This window comes from Tursiops truncatus, chromosome 2 (genome assembly GCF_011762595.2).
Source record: "Tursiops truncatus isolate mTurTru1 chromosome 2, mTurTru1.mat.Y, whole genome shotgun sequence".
Taxonomy (NCBI): Eukaryota; Metazoa; Chordata; class Mammalia; order Artiodactyla; family Delphinidae; genus Tursiops; species Tursiops truncatus.
Window position 1 is genome coordinate 33,219,418 of NC_047035.1, and position 15,403 is coordinate 33,234,820.

The window sequence follows — 15,403 nt, forward strand, 5'->3', positions numbered from 1 at the left end:
TGAGGGCACCTGAGAAGGATTTTTCCTTTGAAGATCTTGAGGCAGGGAAAGCTTGATGGCTTTGGGCGCTAGAGCTTGGGGGTGGGCTCGAAGATTTAGCATCTGTCCTTAGGATGGAGGGGGCGGCGGGTGCAGTAGCTAAACCCAATGGTCTTGGGAGGTGGTGACCCCCAGGGTTCTAGTTTCTATCACGTGGAGTTCCTTCGGCATCATTCATTCCACCGTCTGAATACTGCTCAGTGACTGCGTCCCCGGACTGGGGCCAGGGGACAGGCAGGTTCTGAGTAAAATCAGGATGTGAACAGCTTCACAGGTAGCTGTGGTCTAGGAATGGCTTCTTCCCACACCCACAGCGACACTGCTTTTTTGGTTTGGCTTGGTTTTTTAAAGATTGTTTTGATGTGGGCCATTTTTAAAGTCCTTATTGAATTTGTTACAATATTGCTTCTGTTTTATGTTTTGGTTTTTTGGCCACAAGCCATGTGGGATCTTAGCTCCCCAACCAGGGATCGAACCCACACCCTCTGCATTGGAAGGCAAAGTCTTAACCACTGGACCGCCAGGGAAGTCCCAGACATTGTTAATCTAGCGTCGTGGTTTTTCCCCCAGGGGCCCAGTTGTGGCCTTGGAACCCTTCTTTTGGACCCAGCATTTCAGGCCATATAGATGCCTATGAGATGGGCAGCCTTACTCCAAACAGAGATGCCTGGGGAAAGGATCTGCCGTTCTCGGGACCAGGGCAGGAGAGCCCTCTGGGGAGGGTTACACTCTGAGGGTGTGTGGGGAATCAGGTGGGCCCTGGGGATGGGTGGTACATGGGCTGTTAACTGTACACACACCACTCTCTTTGCCTGTCCTTGGCCCCCCTTTTTTCTGGAGTGAAACTGCTTCTTTGGTAGGAGTTAGAATTCAGTAAGCAACACCCCCAGGGCTTGGGTGTTTCTGTGGAAGGAGGAGAGACGTAAGTAGGCGAGACCCAGAGAAGAAGCTGCCTTGTCTTCCTTGGTGCTGGGAGGACACTGAGCTCAAGGCCAGCAGGAGGCTGGGATTTTTTTTTTTTTTGCAGTACGTGGGCCTCTCACTGTTGTGGCCTCTCCCGTTGCGGAGCACAGGCTCCGGACACGCAGGCTCAGTGGCCATGGCTCACGGGCCCAGCCTCTCCGCGGCATGTGGGATCCTCCCGGACCGGGGCACGAACCCGTGTCCCCTGCATCGGCAGGCAAACTCTCAACCACTGCGCCACCAGGGAAGCCCGGCTGGGATATTTTGATCTTCACAAATGGGGCAGCTGGGGGTGGGGACGCTGGCCCCAAGTCATTAAAAACTTGTGAACATCATTTTTAATTATGTTCTAATTGTCTATTTGGTGAGCACAGCTGTGCTCTGTTCCAGACCTGGGTGCGGTCCTGGAGGAGCCCAAGTGCTCTTATGTTCTCTGCCCGCTCGCCCACCTGTGGTTAGTGTCCTCCAGTGTCCTATTCATTCATTCATTCATTTGTTCATTCATTCAACAAATGTTGATGGAGGGCCTTTTCTGTGTCAGGGACAATGCTGGGCTCTTAAGCAGTGATGCAAAACAAAACATCTTTACCCTCAGGGAGCTTACGTTCTAGAAGAGGGAGAAGAAAATATATATGTCGGTTGTAGAAAAGTAAAATGGGAGGTCCAGGAAGGTCTCAGTGAGAAGATGAAGGGTGAGTGGAAACAGGAGGGAGGTGAGGGGTATCCCAGGACCAGGGAGAGCTGCAGGGAGGCCGTGTGACTGGAGGGGTAGAGGGAGGAGGGGTCCCAGAGGCCCCACCAGCCACTGCCTTTGGCTCCGAGTGGAGGTTTTGAGCAGAGAGGTGACAAGTCTGGGGATTTGCTCAGTCATGCCTCGTACTTTGCACCTTCACAGGTTTCCAATGTGTGGTCATGATAAATACCCTGGCAGCAAGGGCCTTCACAGCAACCTTACTCTGTATTTCACTCCACTGGCTTGGGCTAGAGAGAGTTTTTTTTTTTTTTTTTTTTTGCGGTACGCGGGCCTCTCACTGTTGTGGCCTCTCCTGTTGTGGAGCACAGGCTCCGGACGTGCAGGTTCAGCGGCCATGGCTCACGGGCCCAGCCGCTCCGCGGCATGTGGGATCCTCCCGGACCGGGGCACGAACCCGCGTCCCCTGCATCGGCAGGCGGACTCTCAACCACTGCACCACCAGGGAAGCCCAGGAGAGAGAATTTTTTTCTCAAAAAGTTGAGCAACTTCAAGATGCTTGCTCCCTATTGCCACGTTATTTCCCAGAAAGGTGTTTTTTGTTTTTTTAAAAACTTCTAGCCACAGTATGGTAGCCTTATTACCACCCTGGTGTGTGTTCACTGTTTTTCAACTTTGCTAATTTAATAGCTGGGAAATGGTATCTTATAACGTTAATTCCAAGCGAGATTGACATTCTTACAAATTGGTTATTTGTATTTCGTGTTTTCTGAAGTGTATTCATGTCTTTTGCCTACTTATGTATTATGAGTTTAGACTTTTATCAATTTATATAAACACTTTGAACATTACAGATGCAAAGCCATTGGGAGTCACAAATGAAAGGGCATTTTAAAAATATCAAACGTTTAGGAACTGGTTCTTTTTTTTTTTTTTTTTCAGTTTTCCTTGAAGTATAGTTGCTTTACAAGGAACTGATTCTTGACTGATTAACTGACTACTCCCGCTCCCCGCAAGCCTGCTCTGCAAAGTGCAGCCGGCTGTTGTAGTTATTAAGGAGGATGGTCGTATGCTGCTACATCTCTCTGTCTCTCTAACTCAGGTTCTCCAACTTGGATCATTGTCCTGCGGATGCCTAGGATTCTGGGAGGGGCATTCAAACCCCCTTCTTTACAGGAAGAGTCACATCCTGTCCCAAGTCCAAAGTGGACACTGTGCTTCCTTTACTCGGCACCCTGATGCAGGCTCAGCAGACTTACCCACTGTCCCCACCAGAAGCTGCTGTGGCCAGGCATCACTGCTCAGTGCCTTCGCCTTGCATGCAATTTTGCCCTCCCTTTTGAGGAAGGGGATGAGATCTTAATTTCCTTAGTGGAATCCACTCTTGTGTAAGGGGTTTGTTTTGTGGGAAGCAAACCCAGGTGGATGTGGGCTCAGGGGATTAGGAGTCCCTGGAAGTTGCCCCTTCTTATGGTTTTGTTGGGTCTCCCCTAACACTAGTGTTGCAGGTAGGAAAAAACGAGATATTCTTTGTATGCCTGAGTCTTAACTGAGAGTACCTCGCCATGGGGCCAGGTTACCATCTTCTGGCCTGGAAGCAGGTGAGGGTAAGGAGTCTGCATTTGATTGTTACCCTTCTCAACCCCCAAGACTATAAATGACTCCATGTCTTAGGCTCCTTGAAGACAGGGCTTATATATCTTTGTATTCCCTGCCTTTGAGTCTGGTACAGAAAAAAAAAAAAATTACTTCATAGAATTTATAACATTTTTTAAAAAGTCTAGAAAGTGCTGCTTAGACTGAATTTAGTGGGGTATCTCTTTTTTTTTAAAAGATAGATTTTATTCATTTTTTAAAAAAATTTTATTTATTTTTAGCTGCGTTGGGTCTTCATTGCTGTGAGCGGGCTTTCTGTAGCTGCAGTGAGCGGGGGCTACTCTTCGTTGCGGTGCGTGGGCTTCTCATTGCGGTGGCTTCTCTCGTTGCGGAGCACGGGCTCTAGGCACGCGGGCTTTAGTAATTGTGGCTCGCGGGCTCTAGAGCACAGGCTCAGTAGTTGTGGCGCACGGGCTTAGTTGCTCCGTGGCATGTGGGATCTTCCCGGACCAGGGCTCAAACCTGTGTCCCTTGCATTGGCAGGTGGATTCTTAACCACTGTGCCACCAGGGAAACCCATAGTGGGGTACCTCTTAATTGTGATCTTGAAGCTGTTGTTTGTTTTTTATTAAAAAATACCCAGCTAGTGGCATCGTGAACTTGATTTGTGAGTTAGTGGATCCTTCCAGTGGCAGTTTATAAACCTTTGTCGGGTTGGTTAATTTCTGTTGCCTGCACTGGCTTTCCAGCTGTGCATGCCTGTTCTGAGAGCTGTGCTTGCCCAGAGGTCCTCAGCTCACAGAGGTGCCAGGACATTTGTGATGGTATAGAAATTCTGTCCCTCTTCTCTGTTAGGCTGGTGGGCACCACTCAGGGTTTAAGACACCCCCTTCTCTGTTGCCTTTCCTGTTGTACCCAGTCGAATTGACCACTCTCCTGGTGCCCCCAAGACGCCCCCAAGTAGACTTCCTTCCTGACACCTGTGACATGTAATTGCACTAATTTTTAGACTTCCCTCTAGAAGTGGAGTTTGTGGTCATTGACTTCCTAAGTGGCTCACGGAGTGACATGGGCACTCAGGGAGTGTGGGCTCTGTTCCTGCTGAGACCCTTCTTAATGTGTCCTACTGCTGTGTCTGTAGAAATCGTGGATGGGAATGTGAAAATGACCCTGGGCATGATCTGGACCATCATCCTCCGCTTTGCCATCCAGGACATCTCCGTGGAAGGTAGGTCTTCTGCTCTGTTCCATGCCATGCCCAGGCTTCCACCTCTCCCGTGCCTTCACCATCACGTCTTCCTCCCTGATCCCCGGGGCAACAGGGCCTTGATCATGGGCCACATCCTGGGCCGCTTACCCATCGCTGGCATCTGTGCGCTCTCCTAGTCTACAGGGAAGTAAGAACTGTTTGGAGTGCTGGTCCCCATAGATGTGTTGGCCCCAGAGAAACCCCTCACTTAGAAAGCCCAAGGTTGCTGTGGGGAAGTGTATTGGAGACACCCCACTTGGCTCTTGGGTTGTTAAATCTGAAAGGGTAGGGGAATAGCAGTCAGGAGGGAGTGACAGGAGGGTGAGCGGACACCAGGTCCTCCACTTTGCTCCCGTAGCACCCTCTGGTGGCCACCTTGTAGATCTGCAAGGGACCACCATGGTCTGGGGCAGTGATCTCTCTAAACTTTTGATTTCACACTCCAGCAGTTTTTGAGCTTTATGTCTGATACGTGTGTATTTATTTTGCACTAAATTATATGCATGTATTTCTATGCATATTATAAAACACACCAAACCAAATTTTTTAAAGATGAGGTGGAGATATTTTAAAAATATTTTTAATTCATTTTAATGGCCTAGAAATCAAATCTTGAAAAGATTTTTGTTCAAAATAATTTTTAATGAGAACAATGTGGATTAAATTGCTTTGTTATGGAAATCTTGGTTTGACACTTGGTGATACAGCAATGTGAAATTCTAAGTTTGGTTTATAGATACCTGGTATTTAGGGCTGAAGTGGTTAAAAAGATGCCCTCAGGAGTCACTTAGGGCATGGTGCTTGTTAGTGATAATAGCTATAAATCTGGTTTTCAAATAGCTTTCTTGATGAGTTTATTCTTTTGGGTAGACATCTTGTCAGTTCTGATTAAATCGTTTTTTCATCTTGTAATGTGACTGACAAAGAGCTTGAACTAAAAGCAGAAGCGTTAGCTTTGCTGATTTTTTAATCGTTTTCTTGTGCTTGAATTATTATATTATCTTTGCAGGAATTGTTTAACATCATTTTAAAGTCCATTTTGTGAATCGAAAGTAAATGAGATCATCCACAAACCCACTTTACTGAGTACTATAACCTGCAATTCACAGCCATGAACACATGGGGGCGGTGCAGTTTGCAGCCCTCCTGGGCTGGGAGCTTCTGGGGTCCTCTCAGATACCTGCCCTATCTTACTGATACATGTCTGCTTTACACACAGCAACAGTGTTGATCCATGCATTAAATATAATGAAACCATTTTTTTTTTTAGATGAACACTAAATGCAACCGGAAGTCCTAATGCTTTCTTCCCACATGGCTGTGTGCCCTGCACAGGGTACATGGGGCCCCTATCTGAAGATTCATGAATTTCAGATTTCACAGACCAATCAAACCTTCCTCCCCAAAGTGGCCACCTGACATAAGTTGCCAGCTTATTTTGTATTGTTGCCATTTCTTTGCATAAAAGGGAGTGACGGGGAGATATTCTGAAAGTTTGAAAAGCCATTTTCTCAGTATTTAAATGTGTAAGGCGGCCAGTTATGAAACGCTTCCTAGCTTACTTCTATGTTTCTCAAATAAGTTCTCAAACTTTGTCAAGGAAGTAGATTTTTGGCCTGGTAGCAGCAGGGTTGAAATCTAGGGGTCTTTGTGTGGACCCCCTGTGTGAAAGAGCATGGACCCTGTGGTCACGGTGGGACCTCCATGAGCCCACGCCCCTCCCTCCACCAAGCCAGCCATTGACCTCTCTGCCCGTCATTCCCTTCCCCACAGAGACTTCAGCGAAGGAAGGGCTGCTCTTGTGGTGTCAGAGAAAGACAGCCCCTTACAAAAACGTCAACATCCAGAACTTCCACATAAGGTGAGTGGCTGGGGTCTGAGGGACCCTTGCAGAACCTGGGCTGCTTCCCCCAAGGACCCCGTTGGCTGGGTCAGTCTTAGCTCTAGAACAGAACAAAGACACTTGGGGAAGAAGTCGCTTTTCTGGGAAGGGAGTGTCGCCGTTTGATGCCCCCTTCCTCCTGGAGAGGAGCCCTGTCCCTCCTAGCTACTGCCTGATACACCTTTGGTTGATGCCCTTGGAGACCCCCAAGGAGCGTGTCTGGGAAGTTCTAGCCTGGGGCTCTGGAACAGAGCAGACGAGGGCCCTGGACCTTGGGGGCGGGTAGGGTTGGATGTGGCAGGTGTGTCTCAACTTACCAAGCCCCACAGTGTTGTACCCCAGTGCCTGGGATCGTGGCAGGAAGACAGTTCCTTCCCACGGTATCTTCTCCCAGCTCCTGCTCTGAAGGGTTATGTACTCATCTCTGGAAAAAAGAAGACCCCTGCTTAGTGCTTTGCCCCTACTGCTTGGCCCGACTCACCAGCTTGCCCCCCCTTCTCTCCCCCGGGTAGCTGGAAGGACGGCCTCGGCTTCTGTGCCTTGATTCACCGACACCGGCCTGAGCTGATTGACTACGGGAAGCTGCGGAAGGTTCGTGTGCTCACCTGACCCTCCTGCCCCCTCCCCCAGCAGCTCCTACCGACTGGTCCCCCTTGGTTGGCTGGGGGATGGGCAGGACTGGGCCCCCTGTTCTGAGAGCCCATGGCCCAGTGTGAAGGGGTGTCAGTCTCCTTAGATGAGCTGAGGAGACAACCCTTCTAGAAGTAAGAGTAAAACACCTCCTCTATCAGGGCTGCTTGAGTATGTATGTGCATAGCACGTAGGTACTTGCTGACGTGCCCAATCTGCCAGGAGAAATATCAGAACCACCAAAGCAATTGTTAGGATGAAGGGATACCAAGTGGCCTTTTCCCTTCTGTTTTTCTGGGTTGTGCAAGGTGCATATATTACTTCCATAATTTAAGATATTGCGTATTTTTAGAGACATCTGTCCCAGCCTTGTCCAAGGCTTGCTCTGCAGTCCTGGGCAGCTTCCCGCCATGACTTGCTTTCCCCCATCGCTGAAGTTTGGCTGGGGATTTCAGTGCTGCTTGATTCATCTGTGCTTTTGGTGTGAAGTTGCTGGGGCTTTTCTTGAGCAACAAGATGTTGAGGAACAGACCGGGAGGTGGGAGCTGTGTGTCTAGCCTCGTGATGGTTCTTAGTGTCCGGGCTGGTTAAAGCTGCTGGCCTGACCTGGGAGAGGTCTGTCTGGGACACCGTGACTGTACTCGGCATCCTCCGTCTCAGCCCATCCCAGCACCAGGAGGCCCTGTGGTGCAGACATCCTGGGAGAGGCCACCCGTGGAGCCCTCCTTGTGCCCCCGGTATATGGTCTGGAGCTCGGGTTGGAATGTCACCTGTTGGTCCTTGAATCTCTTGGCAAAGGGCTTCTAGGAATGACCGTTCTGGTATTTGTCTCCTTGACCTTGACACTTGGAGAGCTCAGTGTTCAGTGAAGTCCCCCACCTTGCCTCTGCCCCCAGTGGCCAAGCAAGGCTTCATGTTGCTGGTGCAGCAGCAGCTCTGTGGCATCGGAACCTCCTTTTGGGGGGTGTGTGGTGGGGTGAACCGCCAAAAAGGATTTGTGAGGGAGGAAAGGAGTAGTCTTCTATCCCCTCCAGAAACCCCAAGCTGGGCCTGAAACTTGAGGCTGGACCTCTGCCCACCTGCCGAAGGAGAGAGCCCTGCTGCCTGGCCCTGTGCGTGGCGGTATCCAGGTGTATGTGGACGAGGGTCCAGCTGACCTCTTGGGGGATGGGGGGGGTCCCAGCCCTCTAACTCAGCCACTTTGCAAAGAGAAAAAAAATCGATTTGAGAACCCCCCGACCCACCTGAAAGCTGTGTGGCCAAACCAGACAGGGGCCAAGGTGGGGGAATCCTAGAGGCGGAGACTTTCTTTAAAGGTATCATCATCACGTACCACCCTAGCGGTCAGCCGATGCCCTGTGGTGACAGGTGTGCACGTGCCTGTGTCCCTGCTTGGGGGGCCGGGGTGGGCAGCAGCCAGCCAGTGCACAGCTGTTCCTCACCCCCACATAAAGTGGGGTCCGTGCTGACTGTGGCTTTTCAGTCTCGGCCCCCGCCCCACCCCCCGACTCCAGGAGCCTCAGCCTTTTGGGAGGTGAGAGTCCAGGGGCCTTTGTCTCATTCCCGGCCAGCCTCTCCCCACCCTCTGTCCCTCTCTGTGTCTTTTCATTTCTCCCTGTCTCTCTTTGTCTGTCTCCCCTTCTCTTTAATTCAGTAGCAACAGTACAATCCAGAAACAGCACAGACCTGTTCCCACTGAACCGTGGATTCTTTCCAGAAAGCACAGAGGTTGCCAGAGCCTCTGGTGCTTGGGAACAGGGGAGAGCCGAGGGCTGTGACCGGGAAGCACTTCCTTCCGGCACCCGCTCTAGGTGGGCGTGGGGGGCCTGGCGGTCCCTGGGAATCGAGGGGGGCAGGTGGGTGTGCACCCGGGGCCTGAGGATGGCCGAGGGCCTGGACGGAAATGACTGTTGCTGCTTGACAGTGGTTTTTTATTATTCTGGAAGCTGTCAGAGACTTTCCCAGAAGGACTCCACCTTCTCTATTTTGAGCAGTTTCTTCCTGAATGCGTCCCAGATGAATGGATTTATCCTTTTGTACCCTGTGACTCTCACCTTGGCAAACGCGGAAGCTGAGTGGTAGGCTGACAAAGCCATTTGCTTTGGGTTAGTCTGGGAACCAAGAATCGAGTGGGAGGTCCAGCGAGGAACTCCCCCGACTAAGTTATGGGGTCTTTTTCCACATTAATTTTTTTTTTTTTGGTAAAATATACATAATTTTTAAAGTACCACTTTAACCATTTTTAAGTGCACAGTTCGGTGGTATTAAGTACATTCACACTGGTGTGTACCCATCACCACCACCCAACTCCAGAGCTCTTCATCTTGCAAAACTAAAATTCTGAACCCTTTAAGCCATCATTCTCCACTCCCCCTTCCGCCAGTCCCTGGCACTCTACTTTCTGTATCTGAATTTGACCACTCTTGTAGGTGCCTATGTAAGTGGCATCATATAATATTTGTCCCTTTGAGTCTGACTTAGTTCACTTAGCATAATGTTTTCCAGGTTGTCTATGTTGTAGTATGCCCGTCTCAGGATCTCTTTTCTTTTTACGGCAGAATAATATTCCATATCTATTTATCTGTCAGTGGACGTTTGAGTTATTTCCACCTTTTGGCTATTGTGTATAATGCTGCTGTGAATGTGGATGTACAAATTATTTGAGTCCCTGCTTTCAATCCTTTGGGGTGTAGACCCAGGAGTGGAATTGCTGAGTCATATAGTAGTTCTTTGTTTAACTTTTTGAGGAACCTCCATACTGTTTTCCACAGCAGCTGCACCATTTTACAATCCCACCAACAGTGCACAAGGGTTCCGATTACTCCACCTCCTCACCGATCCCCAATAAGTTTTCTTGAGAAGATAGCAGAGCCAGAATGTAGTCAGAAGACTGTAGCTGTTTGAAGGAGCCCCACATTTCATATGAGCGCCAAAGGGGCTTGAGAGCTCCTAGGCCAACTCTTGAGTAACCGGTGGGGACACTGAGGTTAGGTTACTCACCAGTCCAGCTAGCTGGCTGGTGGTGGAGCTGAAACCAGAAGCCAAGACTGATGGCTCCCAGGCCAGTGCCTGGTCTTAGCTTGCATTTCTTTCTCTTTCTTTCTTTCCTTCTTTCTTTCTTTCTTTCCTTCCTTCCTTCCTTCCTTCCTTCCTTCTTCCTTCTTCCTTTCCTTTCCTTTCCTTTCCTTTTTCCTTTCCTTTCCTTTCCTTTCCTTTCCTTTTTCCTTTCCTTTTTCCTTTCCTTTCCTTTTTCCTTTTTCCTTTTTCCTTTCCTTTCCTTTCTCTTCTCTAGTTGAGGCAAGCAGGGGCTACTCTTTGTTGCAGTGCTTGGGCATCTCACTGTGGTGGCTTCTCTTGCTCTGGAGCACGGGCTCTAGGCGTGCGGGCTTCAGTAGTTGCAGCACTCAGGCTCAGCAGTTGTGGCTCGCGGGCTGTAGAGCACAGGTTCAGTAGTTGTGGCGCTCTCCGTTGCTCCGCGGCATGTGGCAGTCCCCCCGCCCCCAGTCTTGGTGATCATCGAGATGGGGGTAGCCAGAGACTTCTTGTGCCTCTCACCCGCCTTCTTCTTCTTCTCCCCCTAGGACGACCCACTTACAAACCTGAACACGGCCTTCGATGTGGCGGAGAAGTACCTGGACATCCCCAAGATGTTGGATGCAGAAGGTGAAAGGCGCTTTCCTTCTGGGCCTTCGGCTCTTCTCCCGGCTGCGGCCAGCGGCCAGGAAGGGCGGGCCCCGCACCTGAGGCCAGAAGGGAGAAGGCTTGGTCTTCATCTGGGGAGCCAGGGGGTCAGTTGTTTCTCAGGGATTCCACAGACAGATTCCCTGAGGTTTGGAGGGAGAAGTGGTAGCTGGTGTCGAAAAGGGCGGCCCGAGCATGGTCCTCAGCTTGGCCTTGGAGTCGGGGTAGGGGGTGCCGGGGTGGAGTGCAGTGGTCCTTTGTGGTTGTAGGGGAGGGAAAAAAAGTTTATTATCATGTGCATCATGGACACACATGGGAGCTTGCAGTGATGAGTAACTCAAAGGGGTGACTTGAGTTTGGGGTCTATATACATACCTGACTTCACAGGGGAAAGGGAGTGGGAGAGAGGGCACTTGTGGAAATACAAATGACTTTTTGGAAAGATGGATGGGCCCTTAGGAGAACAGATGGAAGATATGATAGTCTGTGACAATGTCTGTCAAGTTGTAAGGCCAATTTCAAACATGCAAAAGCAGGGAGAATAATATAATTAGCTTTCCTGTACCCACCATCCAGATAGAACAGTTACTGAGGTTTTGTCACACTTCCTTTTTTTTTCGCTTTTGTTTTCTTTGTTGAAATTTTAAAGCAAGTCTCAGACATCACAGCATCTCACTACTACATACTTCAGATTACATACCTTAAAAATCGCAATATTTTCTTATGAAATCATAAAATAATTTTCACATGCAATCATAAAATAATTTTCACATCAAGCAAATTGACAGTAATTCTTGATACATCTGCCTGGTTCAGAATCGAATTTCCCCATTATTTCTTTTTAGTTGCTTTGTTTTGATCCAGATGCAGAGTCTGCACGTGGCATTTCGTTGTTCTATTTCTTGTGTCTTTTCTAATCTGTCGCACTTTTCTCTTCCCTCCGACCCCTTTCATTCCTGGCATTGAACTTGTTGTGGAACCCAGACCAGCTGTGCCGAGTACCCCTTACTCTGGTTTGTCTGTTTCCTTCCTCGGGTACCATTTCACTCCTTCCTCTACCTCTCGCATTCCCGTAAGTGGAAGCTGATGCCAGATGGCTGGTTAGATGCAGGCTCAGCGTCTTGGCAAGAAGACTTGGTGGTTCTGAGAGCTGCTTTCCCCATCACATCAGGAAGCGTATCATGTGTTCACCAGCTGGCTTTAACTCCAGATTTTTCTTGACAGACATCGTCGGAACAGCCCGCCCGGATGAGAAAGCCATCATGACTTACGTGTCCAGCTTCTACCACGCCTTCTCTGGAGCCCAGAAGGTACCCAGGGCCCCCTGCTCCTTCCTTGCCCAGCACACCTCATGCCAGACCCCAAGCCATGCCCTCCCGCCCCTCCTCTCCCCACCTCTCCTTGTCGACAGGGTCCGATGGTCTGTCTCTTCGGTAGCGGCAGCCCCCGGTGCCAACGTGGCATGTTATTCTTGCTCAACTCCTCTCCCACCCGCCCCTCTGCTTTCTCTCATCTTCCTCTACTGCCTCGGAGAACACTGGGAAAGCGCTCACCTTCTGGGACCCGGATGGCGGGCTTCAGCAGGAAGGGCGGCATGGGTGAGATCAGCCAGGGGTGGTTCTGGAGGTCTGGAAGCGCTGTGGGCAGCAGCCCCTCTGTGCCCACCGCTGTTGAGGCTATAGCTTTAACAGAGCAGCAGGCGTCCCTTACAGAGGCAGATCTGGGGAGGCGCCGCCTGTCTTCACCGACCTGTTCTGCAGAGGCGTCACGAAGCCCCCGCCTTTCTCCCGCTCACAGGCGTGGTTTAGCAAATCTGTCCACAGCCCTGTTGGGCCTTGGTGCCTTCTATATCTTGCTTGGGGCCCCCGTGCGGGGTCATTCTGCACAACCCCTTGGGGAGACGATGGGAAAGGGTGGGCTGCGGTGAACACTTCACGTGTCCTGACCCAGGTTTGCCCAGGGAGGCCTGAGGTTAAAGTCCAGTTGTGCAGGTTCTGCACTCCACAAAGGCATCATTCACACTGCAGACACTGAAGATTTGAATATTTTCATTAGCAGCCTTAGCTCGGGTGGCAGGCGCCCCTCCCCCAGGTCCCCTCACAGGCAGGACCCTAGAAGCACAACATCCAGGTCGCTATGACGACAGACCCCAGGCTTGGCCCTCTCAGCTCTGGGCCTTGGAGCTGCCACATACTCAGGCAAATTTCCCACCCTCTGCATGGAGTCTGAGTGGCCTGTTTTGAAATGCATGATGGGGCGATGCTCCCGCCTCCCCAACCCTCTGCTCAGCCTTCCCCAGCCCCCCTCTCCCCACCCCTTTTTCCCCACCTCTTCCCTATCTCTCTCCCACCCCAGCCCCTTTCTCCTCCCATCATCTCATTTTCTCTTTCTGCCCACTCCCTCGTTGTCCGTCTGTCTTGTGTGCTCTGTCCACCATGGCTGTTTGGGTTTGTTCTGCGCCGCTGCTGCCTACTTTCTTCTCTCAACCTCTTCTCCTTCTCTGTGCAGATGTGTAGGCACGCTAAGGCCGGATGGGAAGGCCATGTGACCTAATGTTTCATGTCACTGCCACGCCTTCTCGGTGCGCAGAAGGTGAGCTCTCCCTCTGCCTCGCCCTCTCTCCCAGCGCCCTTTTGCCCATCTCTTCCATCCGCCCTGGATACTCCAGCCGCAGCCCCTTGGAACTGCAGCCCGTGGAATGAAAGGCGGGATTAGAAAAGCCCCCCTCCCCTTACCGCAACCCCAGCCCCTTGTAGGAGGGCAAGATGCTCTCTGAGCTTTGGCCAGGACACTTAAAGATGCCTGAGAACGCCAGCCTCTGGATGGCCTGCATCTCTGTCCCTACACTCTGGCATAATAGGTGCCACAAACGGGAGAGAAGCTTGCGGTCTCGGCTCCTCCCCTGGACTGAGCTGAGAGCCCTTATCCCAGGCGGCACAGTTCTTGGCTCTGCTTCCTGCCTATTCTCTTAAATATCCAGCACCTCCTCACGTCTCTCTCTCTCCCTCCATCTACTTAAGCAAGGCTACTCTCTCACATTACCCAGCAGCCAGGGCAGGGCGAAGTCTTCTGCCTTCCCCCCGGTGTCCAGTCCAGAGGCTCAGAGTCCTGCCTGATCCTTCCCAACCAGGCCTGCCAGGGACAGTGGTGCAGGTTGCATACTACCCAGGGGTGCCCTGTGTGCACCATCGACCATGAAGATTTGAATATTTTTTACAAAAATAATCTTGCAAATGGCAGTAAAAATGTCTTCTAACAGAATAAGTATGACAGTTTTGCAATAGAGGCGCCCCATGCCCTGCCTGGATGGGCACCCAAGACCTTCCTCACTTTCCTTCCAGGCCTCATGGGTACTGCCCGACAGGAAACAGCCCCGCCTGGAGGCTCCCCATCCTGGGTGTCCCAGCCTCCCCAGGAGGCCCAGCCCTTTCAGCCTCTTCTCTGGCCTGCCTCTTGCTGCTTCTTTCTCTTTGTCCCACCTCTGCTGCTGCTCTTTCTTGTCAGCTTCTTCTGGCCCCTCTTATACCCCACCTTTTAGGCAGGATGTGCGCACCATCTATCTACTTGCCTCACTGGGCCTCTAGCCCTGAGAACCGCACAGAGTCTTGCCTGCACCCAGGGCTAGGCTGAGCTCTCGGCCGTGGTCTTTCCCCTCTTTCCAGCTCTCCTTCCTCCTCCCCTGCTCCTGCAGGGTTCTCTCCTGGGCTTCATGCCCGTTGACACTGGCCTTCCCTGTCTCTGAAGCCTTCCCTGTGTCCTGGCTGGTGATGCTCGGAAGGGAGTGTGTGTGTGCGCGCGCGTGTGTGTGCATGTGCGCGTGCGTGCGTGTGTGTGAGTGTGTGAAGCAGCCTGCTTTTCTCCCTCCCAAATCTCATACCACCTCCCCCCATGCCCTATTCCCTCTCACTCATCCTTGTTGCAATCATTTCATGCTCCTTTTGTCCATACATGAGGACAAGGTCACCAGCTGGGGGGATGGGGTGGGGGGGTGGGGATGGGGGTGTGTTCCTCTCACGTCCTGGGTCAGGAGCCTTACCCAGAGTTGCCCCTCCCATCCCACTTCGAAGGAGTCAGGCAACTGCTTACAGCTCAGCAGGCTGGTGGGAGGGGAATCTTGCCCCTCTCCCGTGGAAGAAGGAGGAGTCTTTCAGACTCATAGACTCTTCTTGTCTTGACTGTCTCCGTGTCTGGAGCCAGTGGGGGAAAGTGTCCTTGAAACCCACGCCCAGTGCCCTGCATCCTCTTCACTGTCTTTCTCTTATCAAGCCTTGGGCGGTGGAACTAGAAAGACGGCCGAGTCTAATACATGCGTGCGTGCAGGTGTACACGTGTTTGTGTGCCTGTGTGGGTACTGCACTTGTACGGATGCCAGTGTGTGTGATGGACGCACCTAGTCAGATGAGGACCAACTCCTGTCTGACGCGTTGGTTTTGGTTCTCATCCTTTCTCAGCTTTCCTCTCCCCTCCTCTTCCCCTGGAGGGGTTTAGAATGGCTTGTGGCAACCAGCGTTTGTTTGTGTAGTTTGTTGCTTTAACATTCATGGCCTATTGGGAACTGTTTCTGAGAAACAGCCTTTTGGGGCACGAACCGGACTTGCTGTAGGGGGTTCTGGATGCTTTTAGGAGTAGATGATGCTGTTCGCAGCCTTCCATTTGTCGCCAGCTGGTTGTG

General features: G+C 51.2%; 1 protein-coding gene across 5 annotated transcripts in view; it reads left to right on the forward strand.

Annotated features, from left to right (window-relative positions):
- The window catches only part of ACTN1 (actinin alpha 1), a 95,716-nt gene that overhangs the window by 60,357 nt on the left and 19,956 nt on the right, over nt 1-15,403 (forward strand). For all 5 annotated transcript variants that reach the window (XM_073800325.1, XM_033851012.2, XM_033851014.2 and 2 more), the window contains 5 exons: nt 4,431-4,517; nt 6,312-6,399; nt 6,933-7,011; nt 10,632-10,713; nt 11,956-12,041. In XM_073800325.1, the coding sequence (XP_073656426.1) occupies nt 4,431-4,517; nt 6,312-6,399; nt 6,933-7,011; nt 10,632-10,713; nt 11,956-12,041 (422 nt within the window). The remainder of the gene's footprint in view (nt 1-4,430; nt 4,518-6,311; nt 6,400-6,932; nt 7,012-10,631; nt 10,714-11,955; nt 12,042-15,403) is intronic.